This window comes from Meles meles, chromosome 12 (assembly GCF_922984935.1).
Source record: "Meles meles chromosome 12, mMelMel3.1 paternal haplotype, whole genome shotgun sequence".
Classification (NCBI taxonomy): domain Eukaryota; kingdom Metazoa; phylum Chordata; class Mammalia; order Carnivora; family Mustelidae; genus Meles; species Meles meles.
Window position 1 is genome coordinate 25,434,628 of NC_060077.1, and position 26,156 is coordinate 25,460,783.

General features: G+C 39.1%; 1 protein-coding gene across 15 annotated transcripts in view; it reads left to right on the forward strand.

Moving 5' to 3' along the window:
- Positions 1 to 26,156, forward strand: part of MTMR3 (myotubularin related protein 3) — a 139,484-nt gene that overhangs the window by 61,167 nt on the left and 52,161 nt on the right. For 8 of the 15 annotated variants that reach the window (XM_046025560.1, XM_046025569.1, XM_046025570.1 and 5 more), the window contains exons 2-3: positions 16,385 to 16,437; positions 22,261 to 22,340. In XM_046025560.1, coding sequence (XP_045881516.1) covers positions 22,338 to 22,340 — 3 coding nt within the window. In that variant the 5' untranslated portion in view covers positions 16,385 to 16,437; positions 22,261 to 22,337. Of the gene's footprint in view, positions 1 to 876; positions 913 to 16,384; positions 16,438 to 18,289; positions 18,506 to 18,548; positions 18,592 to 22,260; positions 22,341 to 26,156 lie in introns of those variants that run through there. The other 7 variants (XM_046025563.1, XM_046025561.1, XM_046025562.1 and 4 more) reach the window with 5 other exon arrangements.

Consider the following 26,156-nt stretch of genomic DNA (forward strand, 5'->3'; position numbering starts at 1 on the left):
TCAAAGCATTTTGATTAGCCCTTGAGGGAACTTGCAAACTGTGTGTGTTTTGAGGGAGACAGAAAGAGGGAAGGAGAGAGAAGAATTTGGAAAAGGTGGAGAAGTAGAATTTGGTAAAAGATACTAAATGCTAAATCATGTGTACCTGCAAAAATGCAGTAAAAGTTTAGTGGTCTAAAATACTAGAAGAGCTCTGATGATCTGTTTCGTGGTAAAAAGCCCAGTCTGTGTATAGGAAACAACATAAACAACGGCAAGGAATTTGGAATGAATATAGAATGTCCTAGAGGGGAACAGTAAGATCCTCATTTGAGGTGGACCTGGTTGTTTGAGAGAAAAGGGCCTCATTTTGGGAAGACCTTATTGTTGAGATGGATGCATTAGATCTTAACAACTATAATGATTGGTACCATGAGAGTTCATGTGTTGATTGTGCGTAAAGAATAGCAGTTAATGTTGCTTGGCTCACTCAGTTAAGTGATTTCTTCTTAAGTGTCAAATGGCTACTAGAATTTTTGCTTCAGCAAAAATCACATACTACTATTTTATTTTGGACTTTGAAAGTTTATAATGCATATGAAAGTTAAAATGCATGTTGGAAATAAGGCCATTATAAGGCCTTATTCGATATGAAGACAGGCAGGTAGAATTGTTGGATTTATGGTAAGAACTAGAATGTAGAGGTTTTAAATGGACATGGGTGCTAAATAGAAGGCCATGGTTTATTTCTTGTATTTACCTAAATTATGTTTTTTTTTTTTTTTTAAATTCAGAAGGTAGTTATTGAGCATGTTTCTTGTCCTTGTCAGAATTAGTATTCATTTGGTTTGAAGATACTTGTGCAGTAACTCTTCTAATGTTATCTCCATTTTACAGATGAGGAAACTTCATGAACTTCCCAGACTGACCCAAGTAAGTTTAGAGTCAAAATTCCTATCTAGAATAGTTTGATTCTAGAATCTGTGATCTTACCTAATAAGCTATACTGTAGTGTCTCTCATTAATGCATAGTGTAAGGTCATTGGGTTCCATTGTTAATGGAAAATGTAAAATGACCTTATATATAAAATCATAATCTGTCTAGTAGAACATACAGAAATGTAAATAATCATAGTGATATTTGGTATTATAAAATAGAGCTATATTTATATTGAAAGTGCTCGTGAACTCTGCAGGGAAGCTTTCACAGTGAAAGCTTTGTTTTCCAGGAAGAATTGAAGGATACATAGTATTTAACCAGATAGTTAAAGCAGTATGAGTAAATTAAGCGGAGGTAATAGTAGTGACGAAAACTCATGGATGGAAAATTTAAAGCACCTTCAAGTTGTTCGTTTTGGATATAAATGTCATAGGGCATATTTTTTTGAGCAAGGATGTTTTAGTAAAACTTCTGTTGATCAGATTGGATTTGTCAGGTGATGTTAAAAGAGGAACTGACCAGAACCAGTTCTTTTGTGACTTCATTTGTAACTGGTTGTTTTGTTTCTTACGTAACTAAGATCTACATAAATTTAATTCAAATGTTTGAGAATCAGTTAGCTAGACCAAATGGTGGTGATACTAGTCTCATGGAATGGAAATATGGAAATTGAGCATTTCAGGAAGAGCAGTAAGAGTTGGCATCAGATTTTGTTATTGGAAATAGTCAAATGATTGCTAGCTTTGAAGTCCTAGGCCTACCAAGATTTTCAGTGGAGTATTAAGAAAGAAGGAATGGTGGGGGGAGGGGATGGAGGCTGATGATAGATTTCTGTTAAGGATATGTAGAGTTAGGATATGTGCTCCAGTGACAGTTCAGGGGAGACCCTGTACGCTGTGGTACTGTGCTAGTAATAGTCGCTGGGGTTGGGGAAGGTGCGGGAACTCTGGTGGTAGCAGAAACCTTAGGTTTATCTTTTGTGGGGGGGAAGGACGAGACACTGTTGTTACATGTGGCCCTGGTCAGGTCTCCTTATGAATGGGTTCTGACTTTTAATCACCTAGATCTCTCATTAATATATTACCTGCATGATTTTTTTTCAATATCTGTATGCTAAATGGGAATACATCTTAAAATCAGTGGCATGTTATAGTTGAATCGGAGTTTCTTTCTTAGGGGTGTGTAAGTTTAATAGTGTGCTTTGAATTTAATGGCATCAGAGTCAAGGAAATGCAAAATTTTTTTCAGTGCATAAATACATTTTTTTCCCCCTAAGATTTCATTCATTTATTTGACAGACAGAGATCACAAGTAGGCAGAAGCGGGCAGAGAGGAGGGGAAGCAGGCTCCCCACCGAGCAGAGAGACTGATGCGGGGCTCGATCCCAGGACCCTGGGATCATGACCTGAGCCGAAGGCAGAGGCTTTAACCCACTGAGCCACCCAGGCGCCCCAATACATTTTTTTTAAGGTATTCATATTCCATTTAAGTCATCTCAAATATCCTAATGGCCTGTATACCACTTAATGAAAACACTGGTAATTGAAAATAAAACTGTATGCTGTAGAATGTAGGGTTTGGGTTAAATATTGAGGGTGTAAATCAATAGAAAAGAAAAAAGATAAGCTCTAAGGTCCTCTGTTTCTTTGCATTTTAGCATATGTAAGTGGCCTGATTGAAAACAGTAGTACACAATGGGTTGTTTAGTCATAGGCCTGCTGTTTACCAGAGAGCTATATAAACACATTATTCTTTCTGCCTTTTTGAGACATTGGTTCCTCTGACTATTTTCAGGTTGAAAAATGTAAGAAACTGTGTGGTGCTGATGGACCTTGGAGGTGTGATGTTATTTTTAATTGTTACGTCCACACGCTTATTGGAAACTTGAGAATTTGAATGATTTATGTGAATTGTTTTTTTCTTTTTTAAGATTTTTAAAATTTATTTGACAGTGACACAGTGAAAGAGGGAACACAAGCGGGGGAGTGGGAGATGGAGAAGCAGGCTTCCCACGGATGCGGGACTCAATCCCAGGATCCTGAGATCATGACCTGAGCCGAAGGCGGACGCTTAACGACTGAGCCACCCAGGCGCCCAGATTGTTTTTTTCATGTTGAATTGAATAGTACTTAAGTTTGTGATGTATAAGCAATATACTTGGAATATTCCGTAATTTGTACAGGATAGGTTTAGAGTAGGTTGTATGTTTGAGAAGTTTTTCATCTTGTTTTAGAGAATATTTTACCTGTTATTTTAATATGTTTAGTATAAATAGAAGTTATTTAAGCCAGTATGCTTTTTTATTACACCCTGCTCCCCATTAATGGGTTAAGCAAAATGATAGTTTAAGGATTTTTGTCTTCAGTATGAACCCATGACTTGAGTTTTTAGAGTGGTTATTTTAAGTGTAGTTACTTAAAACCAAAAAGGGAGAAATCTCTTTTGCTTAAGAGCTCATTTCTTATTAGTTTAGAGTACTTTTGCCCTCCTTTTGTTTAAAGCATGTCAATGATGGGGTGCCTTGGTGGCTCAGTGTGTTAAGCCTCTGCTTTTGGCTCAGGGCATGATCCTCAGGGTCCTGAGATTGAGTCCCTCATCGGGTTCTCTGCTTAGCAGGGAGCCTGCTTCCCCCGCCTACTTGTGATCGCTTTCTCTTTCTCTCTCTGTCAAATAAATAAATAAACAAAATCCTTAAAAAAAAATGTTGAGGAATTTACTTTTTGACTTTAGCTGAAAGGTTTTTTCCTTCCTATATTTATTTGGATGGCAGTGACATGTTGTCCTCTGTTTACATGAGATAAATGTTACTAGTTTAAAAGTGTGGGTCTTGGGGCGCCTGGGTGGCTCAGTGGGTTAAAGCCTCTGCCTTCAGTTCTGGTCATGATCCCAGGGTCCTGGGATTGAGCCCCGTGTTAGGCTCTCTGCTCAGCAGGGAGCCTGTTTCCCTTCCTCTCTCTCTGCCTGCCTCTCTGCCTGTTTGTGATCTCTGTCTGTCAAATAAATAAAAATCTTAAAAAAAAAAAAAGTGTGGGTCTTTCTCTCCGCGTTCTGTTGAATTGTCTTAAAAGGATGGTCTTAAGAAGATGGTGTTCTGACAAACAATTTCTGGTCTTTTGGCTATTTAGTAATTGAGAATGGCTTCAAAAGGGTAGGATTTGGGGCACCTGGGTGGCTTAGTGGGTTAAAGCTTCTGCCTTCGGCTTTCGGCTCAGGTCATGATCTCAGGATCCTGGGATCGAGCCCCTAGTCGGGCTCTCTGCTGGGCCAGGAGCCTGCTTCCTCCTCCTCTCTCTCTCTCTCTCTGCCTGCCTCTGTGCCTACTTGTGATCTCTGTCTGTCAAGTAAATAAATAAAATCTTAAAAAAAGGTGGGGGGGTAGGTATTTGACCTTGCCATTTAAAACACAGCCTGCGTTGTAGTGTGTGGTTACTGGAGGTTGTTTGGGTTTTTATTGGCTTGCCTTAAAAAATATGAGTAGCCCCCTACCTCATTGCCGGAATATTAATTTTAACTAGGCCAGTAGAAGAGTGGATTCTTTTCATTGCACATAACCTTTATAATTTGAATTTTGTTTCTTTCCTCTTGGGTGTACCTTTTGGCTAGCGGAATTGGACAGTTTTTAATTGTGAATACAGCAGCTAAAAATTCAAATCTGTTTCTTACGTTGTAAGCCTAAAAGATGGATTTGCATTTTCATTCAGTTTTCTGTTCTTTGTCCATTTTTTAAAAAAGTTTTTCTTTCTTTATTAGTTTGAGAGAGCTCGTGCATGAGTCAGGGGAGGGGGCAGAGGGAATGGGAGAAGCAGACTCCCCATTGAACAGGGAGCCCACCTTAGGGCTCCTTCCCAGGGCCCTGAGATCATGACTTGAGCCCAAGGCAGATGCTTAACTGACCTAGCCAACCAGGCACTCCTTGCTCCTTATCCATTTTGATGCTCTTAACTCTACATAAAACTGAGTGGAAAGAACCAGAGCTTTGGACAGTCTGTTTACAGACTGGGAGAGGAATATTAACATTCCTAAATATAATATTAATAGCCTAATAAGCAATACGCAGATTAGCTGGGTTTGGAATACTGATTAGGTTTTTTTTTTTTTTTTTTTTTTTGTAGTTTACTACATTTTTCCTGGAATTGGCGTTAAACATCTCAAGTACTTAGGCAAAACAGGAAAATCATGCTCATTTACACAGGGGCACACTGTTGAGTTCCCATGGTAAATTGACCTTCAAATTTCGTTGTTTGTCTTTCTAGAAAAGAAACTTCTTATGCAGCTGTGAGTGGGGAGGATTGGTGTAAAAAGGGTGGGGTTTGGAGATTCTGTTTTTGTTCCTTTAGGGCAGGGCCCTGAGGAAAGCCTATTAGAATAAGATGTGTAAATCTGCAAGTTTCAAAATGACATCGGTGTGTTGAATTTTGCCTGTTTTTTAGTTGCCTTTTTTTAAATTGCATTTTTGGTTTTTGCTGCCTGTCTCATTTGATTAGTTTTCTTTCTTTCTTTCTTTTTTTTTTTGGAAGATTTTATTTATTTATTTGACAGAGATCACAAGCAGGCAGAGAGGCAGGCAGAGGTCCGGGCGGGGTGGGGGGGGGAAACAGGCTCCCGGCTGAGCAGAGAGCCTGATGCAGGCCTTGATCCCAGGACCCTGAGATCATGACCTGAGCCGAAGGCAGAGACTTCAACCCACTGAGCCAAATAGGCACCCTTAGTTTTCTTTTTCTATTGAGTATGTAAGAAACAGGAATTGATAATTTAAGCACTTATTTATTTATTTTCAAAGATTTTATTTATTTATTTGACACAGAGAGACAGCCAGAGAGGGAACACAAGCAAGGGAAGTAGGAGAGGGAGAAGCAGGCTTCCTGCTGAGCAGGGAGCCCGATTTGGGGCTCGATCCCAGGACCTTGGGATCACGACTTGAACCGAAGGCAGAATCTTAACAACTGAGCCACCAGGTGCCCTGTAGCTTTTAAAAACTCTTTGAGACCCTATTATAAAACTGCTTATCTTTATAGGGATTGGTCATTTAGGTGTTTTGTCCCCAAAAAATGCCCTTAAAATTTTATTCTTTGGACAATAGGAAGCAGGGACAGAGTCTATAATCTCATGTTAAGAGAGAATCATATAATATGTTAAGGGGGAAATTATAATTAAGAAAATTTAAATTTCTATGGGGAGCTGTAGATCAGAAATCAGGATGTTTTTCTCTTTCTTTTAAATAGGACATTGACCTAAGCAGTGCCAGTGAGAGCTCTGATATGGGGGCAAGGTAGGGGAGAAGAAAGGAGAGGTGCAAGAGGAAACAAAGTTAACTTCCTTCCGCTTTATCAGAGATTAACTGGGAGCAAGTAGCAGGACATTAATATGTGTGCAGGAATTTGCCTTATGTTAAATCTCAAAGGTACACCTCAGAACTAGTCAAAGAGAAGTTAGGAAACATTTTTCTGACATGGCAGCTAGTCTTTGTGATCTTTGTGTAGTGATTATAAATATTGAACTATCTCCAGCACTTAAATAAAATGATCTGCTTGGCTTTAAAAATACAGTTAATTTCTAGTGATTTGAATACCTGGATTTTCTGTCCTCTTAACATCCAAGACTTAAGTATTTCTTCTGTTTTCTGTTAAATTATAAGGGTTTTTGTCTTTCTTAGGCAGTGGGGAATGTTTCATTTAAGGTGATGAACTTAAATGCTGCCTTATAAAATTAAATTCTTAATTTCAGGAATAAAATGCCTACCATGTGATTTCTTTCTCATGGAGGACATGGAGTCAGAAAATTACATTATAGATTACACATAGACATTCCTTAGAGTACTATTAGTAATATATCTGAGTAGTATGAAGTGAATGTGTTCTGTTACAGAAGTCATAATAAAGAGCAAGCCAGAACACTAAAAAACTTTGCATTCTTAAAATTATTTGATTTTTATCCTTTTTAGGAGATAGTATGTGATCCATGGTTTTTGTTTGTTCATTTTTAAGATTATTTTAGAGATAGAGCACCACGCATGTGAGTTTGGGGCAGGGCAGAGGGAGCAACCTTCATGTAGACTCCCATTGAGCACTGAGCCAAGGTGGGGCTCGATCTTCTGACCTGTGAGATAATGAGCTGAGGTGAAACCAAGAGTTGGTTACTCAACCAACTGAGCCACTCAGGCGCCACTGTGATCCGTGATTTTTATCTTTTCTGCTCACCATCAGAAAATATCTTCACCAAGACATCATGTCAGGATTTATGTTCCCCCCCCTTACCTACCCTGTTGTATAAGGATTAAGTTTAAAAGAAAAATACTTGGGGTGCCTGGTTTAAAGTCTCTGCTTTCAGCTCAGGTCATGGTCCCAGAGTCCTGGGATTGAGCTCAGCAGGGAGCCTGCTTCCCCCTCTCTCTGCCTTTCTGCCTACTTGTGATCTCTGACAAGTAAATAAATAAAATCTTAAAAAAAAAAAAAAAAAGGAAAATACTTGTATATTAAATGATTTTTAAAAAGGTACAAATCCAAAAAAAAAAAAAAAAGGTACAAATCAGGGTACCCTGGTGGCTCAGTTGGTTGGACATCTGCCTTTGGCTCAGGTTATAATCCTGGGGTCTTAGGATCAAGTCCCACATGGCTCCCTGCTCAGCAGGGAGTCTGCTTCTCACCCCTCCTCGCTGCCCCCCCCCCCCCCCCCCCCCCCCCGCTCATGCTCTCCCTCTCCCTCCCCACTCAAATAAAATGTTTAAAAAAATAAAGATACAAATCAAATTTGCTAAAATTGGTTTGATCATAGTTAATCTTTTCTGAGAACATGGTTGGGGCTTCCTTTTGCCTACTTGAGATGGGAAAAGCAGTAATGTTCATCTGAAGTGCAACCAAACTTTGTCTAAAAGTGCTAGAGCATAATTACTTGCTTTTGATTTCTCACATTTGAGGTCCACTTTTGGAAAAGCAACTGTCAGTGTTTCAGCCACTTAAGTGACACCCAGTGATTTTGAGTATTGATCACTAACCCAAGTGTTTGAAATTCTGGGTATTGCAGAACCTCCTTTGTGGGATATTTGCAGAATTTGTCCCACCCTTAATCCCCTCATTCCCATATATATACATACGTGCATACATACATACACCTATGTATGTAGAATATAGATTGAACCACACTCTGTACCACTAGTGTAGTCACAGATTATATAAGATTGATCTTTGGTGGTTATCTCTTGAAACAGAGCTTTTTTGTTATTTTGAACATTATCTTAAGTGTTGCTGGTTCAAGAGACTTATTACCAGTGAAAGGCTCTTGATACAGAAATGTGATTGCAACATGGAGTTTAAGTGACAGTTTCTGGCAACTTTTACTGGGTTTTTGTTTTTCAAGGAGAAGATGGTTGTTTTTTGGTTAGGAAATGATAATATTTTAGCTACTTATCTGTGCTCTACAGCTGGCAGAGGAATGCCAGATCATGAATTTGCATCTGGATCTCTCAAAACTCACAGACATTACTTAGTGTTTCCAAAGGGATAGAAAAGACATGTAGAGTCAGTCCCTCCATCTTTCTCTCTCATCATCTTGTTTAGCGATTTCACTGAACAAGGTCACTAACTCAATTTTATATTTACTTTTCTTTTTATCTTTTTTAGAGCATAGACCTAATAGGTAGGGGAGAAAAGTCACACTGAGGGCATTCAGCCATGTGAGAATAGTACAGTTGACACAAAAATTGCAGCTCCTGGACAAACCATAAGAGACTCTTAATCTCACAAAACAAACTGAAGATTGCTGGGGGGTGTGGGGGTCGGGATAGGGTGGCTGGGTTATGGACATTGTGGGGGAGAGCTATGGTGAGTGCTATGTGAAATGTGTAAGCCTGATGATTCAGAGACCTGTACCCCTGGGGCAAATAATACATTATAGGTTAATAAAAAAAAGTTGCTTCTCCCTTAAGGATAGGAACTTTGTTTTGTTCATATCTGCAACAATCCCCAGTGCCTAGAATTGTGCCTATCACTCCCAAATATTTGTCAAATAAATGAACCTTCATTGTATGCAGGCATGCTTTTTGAACTCTGTTTCTGTTTTTATTTATAGTTGACTTCAGCAGCAAAGGTTTTAGAAAACCTGAGGTTTGGGCTTCTATTCAAGGAATAAGACGAGACCATGGTAGGGCTTTTTTTTTTTTTTTAAGATTTTATTTATTTAGGGGCGCCTGGGTGGCTCAGTGGGTTAAAGCCTGCCTTCAGCTCAGGTCATGATCCCAGGGTTCTGGGATTGAGCCCTGCATCGGGCTCTCTGCTCAGCGGGGAGCCTGCTTCCTCCTCTCTCTCTCTGCCTGCTCGTGATCTGTCTGTCAAAAAAAAGAAAAAAAAAGATTTTATTTATTTATTTGACAGAGAGAGAGATCACAAGTAGGCAGAAAGGGGGGAAGCAGGCTCCCTGACTAGCAGAGAGCCCGATGCGGGGTTCGATCCCAGGACCCTGAGATCATGACCTGAGCTGAAGGCAGAGGTTTTACCCGCTGAGCCACCGAGGGGTCCCATAGCCATAGTAGTTTTATTCAACTGATAAGCGTTGGTGTTTAAATCATCTCTCCACCATGGAATAATCCCACCCAGCATGCAGCGTCCTAGTATAGGAAGGTCATACCATCCATCAGATATTTGAAAAGTTATTAGGAAAGTTATAAGGAAACATGAAGAAACTGTAAAAACTTGCCTAAAGTAGTAGCAGTTGGAAAGCCACTTAATAGTTAACATCTCTGAATTATTTTATGTTGCCTCCACACTCAAATTTTGCTGTGAATCTGTTTCTTAATATGCAGTGCATGTCTAAGAAAAAGCATTTCTTTGACATCCAGTGAAAATAAAAGATTCCTTTAAAATTATTCAGTGTTGCCTTCTCAAAGTTTTCAACTTTTAATTACTCGGCATTTGAAAGTGAGACAGGAATATGTAAAATAGTCCTTTTTACAATTTTTTTTTAAGTTAAAATGTACACTAGTCAAAAAAGTGCTGCTTTAGCTACCTGTGCCTAATTTTCCCCACCCAACATTTTAAGATGCCTGGCCTGAGTCTCTTCATTTCTCATGAATTGATTCAATCTGTTTAGTTTTTTTAAAATTAACATATAATACAATATTTGTTTCAGGAGTACAGGTCTGTGATTCATTAGTTTTACATAATTCAAAGCACTTACAATAGCACATACCCTCCCCAATGTCCATTACCCAGCCATCCCGTCCCTTCCACCCTCCCTCCAATCCAGCAACCCTCAGTTTGTTTCCTGAGATTAAGAGGCTTATATGGTTTGTCTCCCTCTCTGGTTTCATCTTCTTTCATTTTTCCCTCCATTTCCTATGATCCTGTGTCTTGTTTCTCAAATTCTTCATATCCGTGAGATCATATAATTTTCTTTCTCTGATTGACTTATTTTGCTTTGTGTAATACCCTCTCTTTCCATCCACATCATTGCATGTGGCAAGATTTCATTTTTTGATGGCTGCATAACATTCCCGTGTGTGTTTGCGCGCGTGCGTGCATGTGGATGCCACATCTTCTTTATCCAGTCATCTGTTGATGGGCTCTTTCCATAGTTTGGCTGTTGTGGACCTTGCTGCTACAAACATTGGGGTGCATGTGCCCCTTCGGATCACTACATTTGAATCTTTGGGGTAAATACCCAGTAGTGCAATTGCTGGGTCGTAGGGTAGCTCTATTTTCAACTTTTTGAGGAACCTCCGTACTGCTTTTCAGAGTGGCTGCACTGGCTTGCATTCCCACCAACACTGCATCCTTGCCATCATCTGTTGTTTCCTGACTTGTTCATTTTAGCCATTCTGACTGGTGTGAGGTGGTACCTCCCTGTGGTTTTGATTTGTATTTCCCTGATGCCAAGTGATGTTGAACATTTTCATGTGTCTCTTGGCCATTTGGATGTCTTCTTTGCAGAAACGTCTGTTCATGTCTTCTGCCCATTTCTTGGATTATTTGTTCTTTGGGTGTTGAGTTTGGTTAAGTTCTTTATAGATTTTGGATACCAGCCCGTTATCTGATATGTCATTTGCAAATATTTTCTCCCATTCTGTTAGTTGTCTTTTGGTTTTGTTGACTGTTTCTTTACTGTGCAAAAGCTTTTGATCTTGATGAAGTCCCCACAGTTCATTTTTGCCCTTGCTTCCCTTGCCTTTGGCAGTGTTTCTAGGAAGAAGTTGCTGCGGCTGAAGTGGAACATGTGGCTGCCTGTGTTCTCAAGAATTTTGATGGATTCCTTTCTCACATTGAGGTCTTTCATCCATTTTGAGTCTGTTTTCGTGTGTGATGTAAGGAAATGGTCCAGTTACATTCTTTTGCATTAGGCTGTCCAATTTTACCAACATCATTTGTTGAAGAGGCTGTTTTTTTTTTCCATTGGACATTCTTTCCTGCGTTGTCGAAGATAAGTTGACCGTAGAGTTGAGGGTCTATTTCTGGGCTCTCTGTTCTGTTCCATTGATCTATGTGTCTGTGTTTGTGCCAGTACCATACTGTCTTGATGATTGGATAGATGATTAGAATAGAGCTTGAAGTCTGGAATTGTGATGCCACCGGCATTGGTTTTCTTTTTCAACATTCCTCTAGCTGTTTGAAGTCTTTTCTGGTTCCATATAAATTTTAGGATTATTTGTTCCATTTCTTTGAAAAAAGTTGATGGTATTTTGATAGGGATTGCATTAAATGTGTAGATTGCTTTAGGTAGCATAGACATTTTCACAATATTTGTTCTTCCAATCCATGAGCATGGAACGTTTTTCCATTTCTTTGTGTCTTCCTCAATTTCTTCCACAAGTATTCTATAGTTTACTGACTACAGATTGTTTCCTCTTTGGTTAGATTTATTCCTAGGTATTTTATGGTTTTGGGTGCAGTTGTAAATGGGATCGACTCCTTAATTTCTCTTTTATCTATCTTGTTGGTGGTATATAGAAATTTCTGTGCATTGATTTTATATCCTGACACTTTACTGAATTCCTGTATGGGTTTCAGCAGTTTTGGGGTGGAATCTTTTGGGTTTTCCACATAAAGTATCATATCATTTGAAAAGAGTGAGAGTTTGACTTCTATTTTGACAGTTTGGATGCCTTTTATTTCAATCTGGTTAGTTTTTGTGGTTTGAATTCTTTTATTATATAAAAGGCCCAGATTGGTGTGCCTCTTTGCCCCATTGAAGCTAATGGGGCCCGTCTATTCATTCGTTTGTTGTTCCTCCCCCTGCCCCCCGACTTTTAGGGGAAAAAATAGATTTTATTTATTTGAGAGAGAGAGAGAGGGAGCACGGGGAGGGTTAGAGGGGGAGAGAGAAAGGTAGAGATAAGCAGAGTCCCCCTTGAGCAGGGAGCCCGAGGCTGGGCTGGATCCCTGGACCCTGGGATCATGAAGCTAGCCAAAGGCAGGCACTTAATAGACTTGAGCCACCTGGTACTTCTTTAAATATATTCAGTTTATATTCAGTGTCACCCAAACCTAAGTGCTGTTACTCTGTGAGGCATGTGTATACATGACTGTATCATAGGATATCTGCTGCTGTCACTGGCAGGTAGCTTATGGCACCAGAGAGCTTCTTTCAGACTCACCTCTGCATGGCCTTTATCTGGCAAATAGTCCTAAGAGGCGTGGGCAGTTTTTGTTGTTGTTGTTGTTGTTGATGTTGGCAGTATTTCACAATGACATACTTGTTTCCAACCAAGTAGTTCTTTGATTGTAGTTGTTGGGAAGAAGAGTCGTTGCCAGCGTTGAAGTAGACCTGCCTGAACCTTCTTGTTTAAACTGCCTGTTGTTTGGTCTGTCTCTTGGAACTTTACACCCTGTGAAAACTGTACACAAACATTTCTGTATTGATGGACTTCTTATATGTTTGACAGAATAAATTATCAAGTAACTTAAGAGGCGCCTTGGTGGCTCAGTGGTTTATTTATTTATTTATTTTTAAAAGATTTTATTTATTTATTTGACCAGAGAGAAATCACAAGAGAGGCAGGCAGAGAGAGAGGAAGGGAAGCAGGCTCTCCGCTGAGCAGAGAGCCCAACGTGGGGCTCGATCCCAGGACCCTGAGATCATGACCCGAGCCGAAGGCAGCGGCTTAACCCACTGAGCCACCCAGGCGCCCCGGTGGCTCAGTGGTTTAAAGCCTCTGCCTTCGGCTCGGGTCATGATCTCAGGGTTCTGGGATCGAGCCCCACGTTGGGCTCTCTGCTCAGCAGGGAGCCTGCTTCCCCCTCTCTCTCTGCCTGCCTCTCTGCCTACTTGTGATCTCTGTCAAATAAATAAATAAAATCTTTAAAAAAATTATCCAGTATCTTAAAACATGTCAAATGATTTTTATAGTAGATATGGTGATTTCCTTGAATTAAATTTAGCACCTTGAATTAAATCAATTCATTATTACCCCTAGACTTGACCTGTCTCTTGAATTTAATCCCTCCACCTTCCACCTGCTGGATATACATCTACTTGACATTGCTTCCTTGGAACTACCTTCCATTTCTTTCTTTCTTTTTTTTTCTTTTAAGTTTATTTATTTTTAAGTAATCTTTATACCCTGTGTGGGGCTCAAACTCATGACCCCAAGATCAAGAGTTGCATGCTTTTCTGACTGAGCCAGCTAGGCATCCTACCTTTCATTTCTTAATGATACTGTCCTTTTTCCACTCACCCCAGGCATTAACATTTTGGAGTTACCTTTGACAATTTGCTCTGCCTCTTTTTCTCCCATTTCTAATCAATTACTAAGCTCAGGAAGTTAATGCTTTTACTCACTTTGATGTTTTCCCCTGCATTTCCTCTGCTACAGTTGAGATATTAGGCTGTTCGCAATTTATATATGAACTACCAGCCCACAAACATCCTAAGTCAATTTTCCCCTCCAGACCATTCTGCTTGCTGCTTGCTGTTATTGTAACACCACCACTTTTGTGGTTTTTCCTGTTTATAAAGCTCTTGATTTCGTGCCTGCCTCTCATTGAATTAAATCTGACTCCTTACCCTGGCATTGAAGGCCCACAGTTGTGTCCTGCCTTTCTAGTCTTCTCTTCTTGAACTCTCTCTTGATATTCTGACCTCTATTTCTCAAAAATGTCATGTTTTCTTCCTACTGTGGTATTAATAGCTATTCTGTCTTGAATTATCCCTATCCTTTTTTTCTCTTTATTTAGATCCCATCCAGTCTATAAAACCCAGTTAAGAGTCTTCATCTGCTGTGAAGTCTCCCTGCGCTGTTCTCCCCTGAACTCTGAGCACATGCATGTCACTGGGCAGTTAACCTGGTAGTATCCTGAAACTTGCTGAGTTACAATGAGCTGTGTTTCATCATTTTTTGTTTGTAATACTTTTTATGTGAAATGTGTCTTGACATACATTATTTCATCTTTTTTTTTTTTTTTTGTAAAGTCAAAGACAAAGAGACCAAGCAGTTCTTCTTAACAAGCAATTCTTTATATCCTAAAGTAAAAGTCTTAGGTAGTGGGTCTCTAGGTGGCTTAGTTGGTTAAGCATCTGCCTTTGGTTCAGGTCATGGTCTCAGGGTCCTGCTCAGCAGGGAACCTGCTTCTCCCTCTCCCTCTCCCTTTTCCCTCTGCTTGTGCTCTCTCTCTCAAATAAATAAAATCTTTTTTTTTTTTAATATTTTATTTATTTATTTGACAGGGAGAGATCATAAGTAGATAGAGAGGCAGGCAGAGAGAGAGAGAGAGGGAAGCAGGCTCCCTGCTGAGCAGAGAGCCTGATGCGGGACTCGATCCCAGGACCCTGAGATCATGACCTGAGCCGAAGGCAGCGGCTTAACCCACTGAGCCACCCAGGCGCCCTCAAATAAATAAAATCTTTAAAAAATCATAGTATAATGTACCTACTGACATAACTTAAAAGGAAGAAATTAAAATATGTATTTTAGTATTTAAATGCTTAGCAAAAATTACATTCTAGCAAGAAAAGGTCCTGCAGATTTACAGACCTCCAGCTTTTCTTCTGTATTGTGTTGTACCTTTTAAAACAATAAGACTAAACTTGAGGAGTGCCTGGGTGGCTCAGTTGGTTAAGTTGAAACTTATGACTTTGGCTGAAGTCATGATCCCAGTGGGATCAAGCCCTGCGTTGGGCTCCCTGCTCAGTGGAGAGCCTGCTTCTCCCTCTTCCTCTACCTGCCACTCTGCCTACTTGTGCTTGCCCGCTGTCTCTCAAATAAATAAAATCTTTAAACAACAACAACAAAAGACTAAACTTGATACTTAATATGGTTTGTATCTCAAGTTGTAAATTATTAACAGCTTTATTTCCCATATAGTATGTGGTTAATATGGCCTCTGAGTTATAAAATTTAAATTAGATGTTATGGGAGACAAACAAAAATCCTTCTTGTAAAATGGTTAAAACACTTTATTATTGCATATTTAGCCTCCCTTTTTTGGTTCTTACCCCATTAAAATTGTTTTTCTGGAAGTTATGGATCTAATGTGCTATGTTGACTGGTTCCTTTAAGATTTTAATATTTTACACAGTTTTGTTTGTGACTTCATGTCCTGTAACAGCCCAAAAGAATGAGTTGTCTGCAAATACTGAGAGAAATCATTACAAAGGAATCCTGTTATGGGGCACCTGGGCTCGGGGGAGTGCTCAGCAGGGAGTCTGCCTAAGATTCTCTCTCTCTCTTCCTCTGCCCCTACCCCTGATGTTGCAGTCTCTTTCTTTCTCTCTCTCTCTCTCAAATAAATCTTTAAAAAAAAAAAAAATCAGTTAGGTATTTTATCTTTGTAAATATCAGATTGGTGCCTAGTTGTAATAAAATTTATTTGTGTTTAGATCATACTCCTTCCACCTTGATTTTTTTTCTTACACATAAAAGATCCCTTGGTAGGAATGCCTGGATCACTCAGTTGGTTAAGCGTCTGCCTTCCACTCAGGTCATGATCCTGGGGTCCTGGGATCTAGTCCTGCATCTGTCTCCTTGTTCACTGGGGTGCCTCCTTTCCCTCTGCCCACTGCTCTCCCTGCTTGTACTCTCTCTCTCCTTTCTGTGTCTCTCTAACAAATAAATAAAATCTTTTAAAAAATCCTTGGTAGAAGCCAGTTGTGTGTACAAAACACCTTATGTTACCAAGTCTTAATTCTAGACATACGATCGTCTTTTCTTAAAGTACTGGTTCATGTAGTGGCAAAGGTTTAGCTGAGAAACCATCAGAAATGATGTTGATTGAGGAAAAACCCATATATAGGAGTATCTGTAGGTTGTTGGAATAGTTGTCTGAATAGTTCTGTAATTTCTAAAGGCATCGTGAGGCCTGACTGGGCTCATTTTGGGCAATTAAGCACTCTAAATTCTGTTGTTGACTAAATAGTCAACAAACAATTTAAAAAAATAATGTCACAGCCTTCTAACTTGTAGAGAAAAGTCTTGTGGAGACCTTTAAGTGGCTTAACTTGATTCTTAGGATGTTTGTAAAACTATTGGTTTTTCTTTTGCAGATTGACTTGTGAAACCTTCTAATAGAGAAAGTTCTTGGGACAAACTTCACTTGGTAAGTTTGTCGTACCCCTCCCCCCACTGTGTGCTGTTTTGAGCAGCAGAAACTAATTTACAGATTAATTGTGGGGGGCGGGTCTCTTTGTCCATGTACATAGTTATTTAGATGAGCTCTTTTTAAAAAAAATATTTTTTTCCCCTCCCCCGCAAAGATTTTATTTATTTATGTGAAAGAGATCACAGGTAGGCAGAGAGGCAGGCAGAGAGAAAGAGGTGGGGGGAAGCAGGCTCCCCGCTGAGCAGAGAGCCCAATGCTGATGTGGGGCTGGATCCCAGCACCCTGGGATCATGACCTGAGTTGAAGGTAGAGGTTTTAACCCACTGAGCCACCCAGGCGCCCCTTTAGATGAGCTCTTACATGTTTACTTTAATGTTAAATCTCTAAATATGAGGGCTCAAGGCAGATTATTTTTTCAATATATAATTTGCCATAATACAGTATACTATATTTGGAAACTTTGTATTTAAGTTGAGATTAAATGAGTTGGACCCCTAATATTTTGTTTATGGAGTTGACAGTTCTTAACAACATGGAATTCTTTTACATTAAAATGATTCTTGTTTTGAGTTTTCCTGTTACATATCTATATAAAAATGTTTCATCATTAGAAATAGTAGTACTAATGTGACATTTAAGAAGAAAAGTTCTAAAAATTTTAATCTTGTTCCCAATGTGGTTATTAATCCTTGTTCTTTTCATAGACTAGTGTGTATCTATGACTTTTTCAGTCTTCATTACTGCCTCTTGTTTCTGCCATCTGTTTAATTTATGAAATTATAATCTAATTCTATTGAAAAGAGAATTTGTTGTTTTAGTTTTAACTTTTTAGATCCATATCAATACTTTGTTTTGCAGCCTTTAGCTTGACATTGCCTCCAGAATAAGGATCAAGCTCATTACCATGACATTTTAGGCTCTTGACAAGTAGGCTTTAAACATTTCCCCATACACCTAGGGGCACCTTTTGCTGTAGCCACATTGACCTATTTTCCCTTGAGTATTCTCCAGTATGCTTTTTGGGGGAGGGGGGGGTCTCATTCTTTTCTGTGCCATTCCTGTTCCCTCTGTCTCAGTAGCTCAGAATCTGACTGGCTCAACTATTAAAAAGCTCAGTTGTTCCAAAAAGCCTTCCTTGAGTGCCCAGACCAGAATCTATTTCTGTCTTTTTTTTTTTAAGATTTAATTTATTTATTAGAGAGAGACAGAGCGCGAGCGAGCACAGGCAGACAGAGTTGCAGGCAGAGGCAGAGGGCAAAGCAGGCTCCCTGCCGAGCAAGGAGCCCGATGTGGGACTCGATCCCAGGACCCTGGGATCATGACCTGAGCCGAAGGCAGCGGCTTAACCAACTGAGCCACCCAGGCGTCCCTCTATTTCTGTCTTTTGCATCCTCATGGAGTTCTAGTTCTGCATCTCTTTTCACATTCTGCCTTATTAGTTCCCGTGAGATTGTGAACACCTTGAAGGCAAAAACTATGCTCATATTTGAATTTTCAATTCACAGACATTTCCAGAGTTCTGGGATATAGGAGTTCCACTATAATTTGATTTTAAGTAAGATTTTTGTTTTTGGTGGGGGTGAGTGTGTGTTTGATAAGAATAAAGGAGAATAGATTTTGTGCCATTTGTTTAATTTAGGAAATTATAATCTAATTTTTAATTTAGTAGGGATTAGTTATAATCTTGTTGATTCAGGGTACTGTTTTTTTTTTTGTTCTTTCTGTATAATGAAGGGTTTATATGATACATATAATCTGTGACCTTATAGTCTGAGTTGCAGTTGAGTTACTGTTTGTGAGTGTAAGTTTTAGTTATTGAGAAAAAAATTGGGTAATTTCTCCTTTACAGGTGCCTGGAAGATGAGATACCATGTTCACTAGGAAGATGAAATGATATTTTACTTTTGTTAAGATTTCTCGGAAGTTGCATGGGTGGTACTGACGATAGAGCCCAGAGAAGCCTGCAGATCCTAGATGTCAGATTCTCATGCATATATTAAGAAAAGAGCAATCATTTGACTTTGATGCTTGGAATAAGAATCTTATCCTTCATTTGGCCCAGTGGGTCTGTATTAGACCTTTAAAGAAGGAAGTGTAATCCTAATATATTACTTGGCTCTGCGGGTTTAATTTTTACATTGCCATAGTAATGTAAGTGTTCGTTGATTTTTATTTTTAGAATCATTATTGACTTGATAAAGCATCTAATACCTGTATTTGCAAACAGTGAATTAAAGTATTTTTTTTCAAGATTTTAAAAATTTATTCATGAGAGACAGAGGCGGTGGAGGGGTGGGCAGAGGGAGAAGCAGGCTTCCTGCAGAGCAGGGAGCCCTATTCGAGGCCGGATCTCAGGACCCTGGTATCACAACCCAAGCTGAAGGTAGATGCCCAACCAACTGAGCCATTCTAGGTGCTCTTAAAGTGTTACGTTTTAAAAAATATTACATTCTTAAGAAACATGGTCTAGGTTTGGAGGGAAAGATGTGAGATTATTGAATTAATTTTGATGCCAGGAAACATTATTTGAATTAATATAATATGGGTCACAGATTAAAAGAGACCCGAGATAGGACAACTAGATTCAGTATGTGATCCTAGACTGGATCCTCTGTTGAGGGAAAAAATTAATATGAGGTATGAAATTGGTTAAGTTGAGCAGATTGTAATACAGAAGGTAGGTTAATGTACTAAATCAGTGTTAAACTTCTAAATTTTAAAACTAATACTGTGATTATTTAAGATTATTTTTGTTCTTAGGAAGTATATACTAAAGTAATAAGGAGTACAGAGGCATGGTTTATACAGCTGTCATTTTAAAAAAATATTTATTTATTTGAGAGGTAGAGAGAGACAATGAAAGAGAGCGAGCATGAGAGGAGAGAGGTCAGCAGGAGAAGCAGACTTCCCACTGAGCAGGGGGCCCGATGTGGGACTCGATCCCAGGACTCCAGGATCATGACCCAAGCTGAAGGCAGCTGCCCAAACAACTGAGCCACTCAGGCTCAGTTGTCATTTTTTTTTTTTTAAAGATTTTATTTATTTATTTGACAGAGAGAGATCACAAGTAGGCAGAGAGGCAAGCAGAGAGAGTGAGAGGGAAGCAGGCTCCCTACCGAGCAGAGAGCCCGATGCGGGACTCGATCCCAGGACCCCGAGACCATGACCCGAGCCGAAGGCAGTGGCCCAAACCACTGAGCCACCCAGGCGCCCCCAGTTGTCATTTTTTGAAAAAAATTTATTCTAGAGCAAGAGAGAGAGAAGGGTGGGAGGGGCAGAGGGAGAGAGGGTCTTAAGCACATTCTGTGCTGAGCGTGGAGTCCAACGTGGGGCTCAGTCTCATGACTCTGAGCTCATGACCTGAGCTGAAACCAAGAGTCAGATGCTTAACTGACTGCACCACCAAGCACCACCCCAGCTCTCTATTAAATGGTTCCGAAATAGGGGCACCTGGGTGGCTCAGTTGGTTAAGTGTCTGCCTTCAGCTCAGGTCGTGACCTCAGGGTCCTGGGATTGAGCCTCAAGCCAGGCTCCCTGCTCAGCAGGGAATCTTTCTCCCTCCCCTTCTGTCCCTCTCTCCACTTGCGTTCTCTCTCTCTCTCTTTGTCAAATAAGTAAAGTCTTTAAAAAGAATGGTTCAAAAATGAGTAACTGTGTATGCACACACACACGTGTGTGTGTGTGTGTATTTAATAAAACAGGACATGGTGGGAACTATCCTATCCAAGTTCTTTGTCTGTAATGGAATATCTTAATGATTTAAAAGGTGCTTATTTCTATATGTTAGTAATTATATTAAGCACACCATATGCATTATCCCTTAACCCTCACACATCTTTCATGCAGTTGTTAATTTTTATTTATAGATGAAGAAACAGAGGCTCAGAGAGGTTAGTATGACTTGCTTTCAAGGTCATAGAGTTAGTAATATGGCACAACGCTTAACCAACTGAGCCACCCAGGTGCCCTTTCATTTCTTACTGTATTTTTGATACAGTCAAAAATATCTTTTGATATTTCAGGTCATTATCTTTACACTTAGCCTTAGATTACATGGAAAACCTTTTATGCAATGTTATTCTAAGTTTCTTTAAAAAAAAACTTCTTGGGCGCCTGGGTGGCTCAGTGGGTTAAGCCGCTGCCTTCGGCTCAGGTCATGATCTCAGAGTCCTGGGATCGAGTCCCGCATCGGGCTCTCTGCTCAGCAGGGAGCCTGCTTCCCTCTCTCTCTCTCTGCCTGCCTCTCTGCCTGCTTGTGATCTCTCTCTGTCAAATAAAAAAAAACTTCTTTGTAAAAGTTTATTTTCCTAATTACAAATGTAAATTCTAAAAGTATAAAAACTAAAAGTCCCCGCTCCCACTTCTCTTTCTTAGAGGGGTAGCCATTGAAAAAAATTCGTGTATCATTTTTCTGTGCATGTACAAACATACTTCAGAATTAATACAAATAATGCTTTTGTATATATTTAATTTTTAAATTAATATTTAATCTTTTAAATTACAGAACATTGACACTTCTTAAGTTGCCGTGGGAATTAGTCTTTAGAGACCATACTGTAGATGCCTAGAATGCTTATTTCTGCTGGACTGGCTCCAAAACTTTTTTGATGTAAGATTATTTTTAGTGTTTTATGAAGAGTTTGATTATATGCACACTCTTTACATTTAAAAAAAATTTTCTTTAAGATTTTATTTTTAAGTAATCTCTACACCCAGTGTGGGGCTCAAACCCACAACCTTGAGAGAGAGTTGCACACTCCATTGACAGCCAGGCACCCCTAACTGCATTTTTTTTTAAATTGAGTGATAAGTCACATCACGTGAAACTTACCTTTTAAAGTTTAGAGTTGAGGGATTTTTAGAATGTATATAATGTTGTGCTAAACATTACTGTTATCTAATTCCAGAACATTTTTGTTACCCCACAAAGATGCCTTGTATCCATGAGCAGTTACACCCTATACCTTCTTCAGCCTAATCCCTGACAACCACTAATCTGCTTTCTGTCTTTATGGATTTACCTGTTCTGGACATTTCATATAAATGGTATTTAATAATGGGGTTTTTTTGCCTGGCTTTTTTCACTTAGTATAATATTCTCACAGTTCGTTCACATATTATCATGTATCAGTATTTCAGTCCTTTTTATTGTGTGACTTTCAGATGAACATAGAATATTGGGACAATAAGGCAGTTTTTTCATATTTTGCTTACTGAGCCAGTTTGGTTCTCACAGATAGGGAGATCCATTTTGAATTTATAGATAAGCACAGAAACAGCCTATAATATTACAAGAACAGGGGCGCCTGGGCTCGGCGGCTGCCTTCAGCATGGGTCATGACTTCCAGGGTCCTGGGATCGGGCCCCACATCGGGCTCCCTGGTTGGTGGAGAGCCTGCTTCTCTCTCTCCCTCTGTCTGCCCCTTTGCTTACTTGTGTTCTCTCTCTCTCTGTCAAATAAATAAAATCTTTAAAAAAACCAATTGTATTACAAGAATATTGTTTTTGCATTTGCAGGTTGGTTTTAATCTTTATTATTTCATTGAAAGTTTATAACATTTTTCACACTACTATCAACGTTAGAAACTTGAGTCTTTGCTGCATTTTTGCTCAAATAGGTTAGGACCATGAGGATTTTCACAAAGGCATTATTGAGTTTGGATTTAACTAGTGGAAATTGGCTGGGTGATATTTAACTTGTTCTTGGGTGACTCTGGTCAGGTCTGCAGATCCATGTATGTGTGGTTCTTTAATTAAAATATGGCCAAATAGGGGAAGATTGCCAATTTTCCTCCCCCCCCCTTTTTTTCCTTTTTAAAGATCCACGTGTAAAGGAAAGTCTTGCCAGACACTGAAGAAGGGAAGGGGATTTCTCCTCCTAATTTGGGCCTCCTGTCATGGTAAGTAAAAAGAAATAACAAGAAAATTGGAATTGAACTCTATCCTGAAATTAAGTGAACACTAATAGGTCCATACATTTTTATTTTTTAAATCACTTTTCTTTTCCTGAACTCTCTTCTTGTTACCTTTCTTTTGTTGTTTATTCAGTAATAATGGAGCATTTTAGTGTTTTAGAATAGTTTCTTTCTTTTTTTTTTTAAGATTTTATTTATTCATTTGACAGAGATACAGTGAGAGAGGAAACACAAGCAGGGGAGTGGGAAAGGGAGAAGCAGGCCTTCCACCGAGCAGAGAGCCCAATGTGGGACTTGATCCCAGAACCCTGGGATCATCTGAGCCTAAGGCAGACACTTAACGACTGAGCCACTCAGGTGCCCCTGAGAATAGTTTATTTCTGTTTAATCCTGTGAATTAGATAATGTATGTTACTTTTCAGTCAGGGAATAAGTGGAATTAAGACTAAAATGCATGATTCTTGGATTCTAGGTTTCTTATCCTTTTCTAGGGAGCAAGATGTGAAAACCGTGTGTGTTTGTGTGTGGTATGTCTGTAGAAGAATTATGATATGGTCATCCACATATTCTTTATGAATTCACCTTTCTGGATAGCAATAAATCCCTACCTTCCTCTTTCTATTTAAGATAGTATTTTTATCCCAATGAAGGTGAAGCAGCTTTCCACACCCCCTACCTGCATCTTTGACTATAGAGCATATAACATATAATGGACATTTCAGTGACTTGTGGGCCATTTAGCACTCCGTCTAAGCAGAGAAGATGGAGCAGTGAGCCAGCCACATTTCTATCAATCCTGAGCATATGTTAACAGTGCTTCAAGGCTTAAAAAAGAAATGGTGCTCTATAATACTGTCCTGCTTCTACCTTGTTACGTTTCCTAGATCGAGGCTGTTTCATGCTGGCACACAAAGAAGGAATTGAAAAGGCCATGTTAATTTCAAGCTTCATTAGGGACATGGGTTGAAAATGCTTTTTGAAATTAAAAACAAACTAAAACACAACAGAAAAACTAGTTGTGCAAAAATGTCATACTAAAAGAAGGAGAAAGATAACTGCTTTCATTTTGAAGCTGGGCCAGTTTTTTCTTAGTTTGTGGGTGTAACAACTTTTTGATATATCTTATATCCAGACACTGATGAACCTTTAATATTATTTCTCTAGACTACATTTTATTTTATTGGTTTTCCCACAGAGTGTTTAATGAATTGAAAAAATGTTTGCCTTTTACGTGGTATGTATGCCAATGCTAACAAATAACAAATGACAGCCTTATAAAAGCAGCTCTGTTCTGTACCGAGGGGTTGTCCTTTATTGTAGACCGTGTAGCTAGGAAGAGTGTGGTTCTCGTACTGGTGCTGCTGGGGTCTCTGCTGGTGCCCTGTGAATAGTCTTCTGGTGTGCTCTGGAGAAGCTTTTATGTGCTGTAGTTAGGCAACAGTATGGCCATGTGTCTCTTTAAAAAAAAAATTTCTCATAAAGTGACATTATAACAAGTTTTTACAAATACTCTGATAATTCTACCACCAAAACCCATGGTTGTAGTCCTTTCTACCTAGTTCATGTCCTCATGTATATTTTTTTATGTATTTGTAATTAAAGCATAATTAAAATTCTGTTTTGCTTATTTCACTAAAGGAATTAAACATTTCCCCGTGTTGATTCATTGGATTCCTAATGTTCATTTTACTAGCTGTATAACATTTTGCAAGTTGTTGAACCATTGATTTAATTAATATCCTAATTAATTGATGTATTCTGTTTTCCAGCATTTTGGTTGTATATGCTTAATCCTTATTTTTTGTGTAGTGCATTCAGAAGTACTGAATTTTTTTTTTTTTTTTAGATTTTATGTATTTATTTGACAGAGAGCACAAGCATGGGGAGCAGCAGGCAGAGGGAGAAGGAGAAGCAGGCTCCTTGCTAAGCAAGGAGCCAGATGCGGAACTTGATCCCAGGATCTGGGATCATGACCTGAGCCAAAGGCAGACACTTAACCCACTGAGCCAACCAGGCGTCCCAAATTTTCGTTCGTTCTTTCTTTTTTTCTTTTTTAAAAGATTTTATTTATTTATTTGACAGAGGGAGAGATCATAAGTAGGCAGAGCAGCAGGCAGAGAGAGAGAGGGGAAGCACGCTCCCTGCTGAGCAGAGAGCCTGATGTGGGGCTCTATCCCAGGACCCTGAGATCATGACCTGAGCCGAAGGCAGAGGCTTTAACCCACTGAGCCACCCAGGCGCCCCCCAAATTTTCTTTTTTAAAATGTATACCTTTGTACTAATTTGAGTAACATCTTTTCTCTTGAGCTTCTAAAGATTGAGTTTGAAGTCTTTTTTCATATGTTAAGCATTAGGAGAATATGTTTCATGTTTTATGGAAAATCTCAAGCTTGTACAGAGAGACAGTGAACGATTACATGCATCAATCTACTGCAGTAATTATTCATGGCCATACTTGTTTCTTCTGACTCCTTCACTGTCAACTCTTGGATTATTTTGAAACAAATCCCAAGCATTGTATCAAGAGAAATTTGTATTTTTGATGGCCTTCAATACCAGTCTTAAGAATAATGACTGGAATTGACAATGAGACTGATAATTATTTTCATTTTTACATTTTGTCCAATATGCCTACACATATTTTACTCTCAGCAGTAGTTTCTTTTCTTTCTTTCTTTTTTTTTTTTTAAAGCCTGGAAATTTGTATGTGCATTTAGTTAATGGGTATTTTGACTTGTTGGCAGTCTCTGCTTCCTGTATTCTTTAAATATTTCTTTGTAATGTTGATTTCCCCTCTAATGCATGGACTACCGCTCTTACCTTTGTAAGACAGTAGCAGAAACTAGCCTGGAACTGTGGTGACTAATCCCTTTTCAAGATTTTGTAGGTAGTCCCACTGACCTTATGGAACTGGTAGAGAGTAAGAATTGCCAGATTCCATAATACCTGGTGTCCCTCAGCAATACTAGGAAATCAACCATACGGAATATATGCTCCCTAGTACGAATAAATTACTACTTGTAGCCTGGGAGAAATTTTGCAAGCCTTTTAGGAGGCCAAGACTTGCTAGTCTGTTTCTTCCTTCCCTTTTGTCTCCTTCCAGCTCCTTATTCTATCAGAATAGGTATGTTAAAGTTTGACCTTTTTTACCCATGAAATTTAGAAACTAATAAGGCAGTTAATTTAACTTATGTTATGAAATACCATTCTAGGATGTCAGTAGCTTGTCCTAATGTTAATTAAGTCCTTAGTGATTAAATGCATATTTATGTATAAGGGGGAAATCAGCTGTAAAGCCTTACAGGTAATGTGAATTGAGATAGTCTTAAAAAACACACTTTATTTGACTGTGAAGAAAATAGTACTTCATGATCTTGCGTTGCTGACTTAATTCTCTGTTATGTTCAATACCATTCATTCCATTTTCAGTTTTCACTGGCTACTTTGGTTATATACATTAGCATAGATTAGCACCCAAATGAATGTGCCAGCAAGAATAGATTTGTAGATTTGTAATGGCTTTTCATTTTTGGTTTTGTTTTTAGCTTGCTACATTATTTTAATTCTGTGCTATTTAGAGGTCAGTAAAAAAACTGGGTTCAGTAATCACTTGAAGAAATGAGTGACTCTGTAAAATGATCTTGAAGAGAATAAAAGTTTAGGCCTATATGTTTGTGTGAGTTAAAAAGTTAATGTGATGGGACGCCTGGGTAGCTCAGTGGGTTAAAGCTTCTGCCTTCCGCTCAGGTCATGATCTCAGATTCCTGGGATAGAGCCCCGCATCCCATCCGGCTCTCTGCT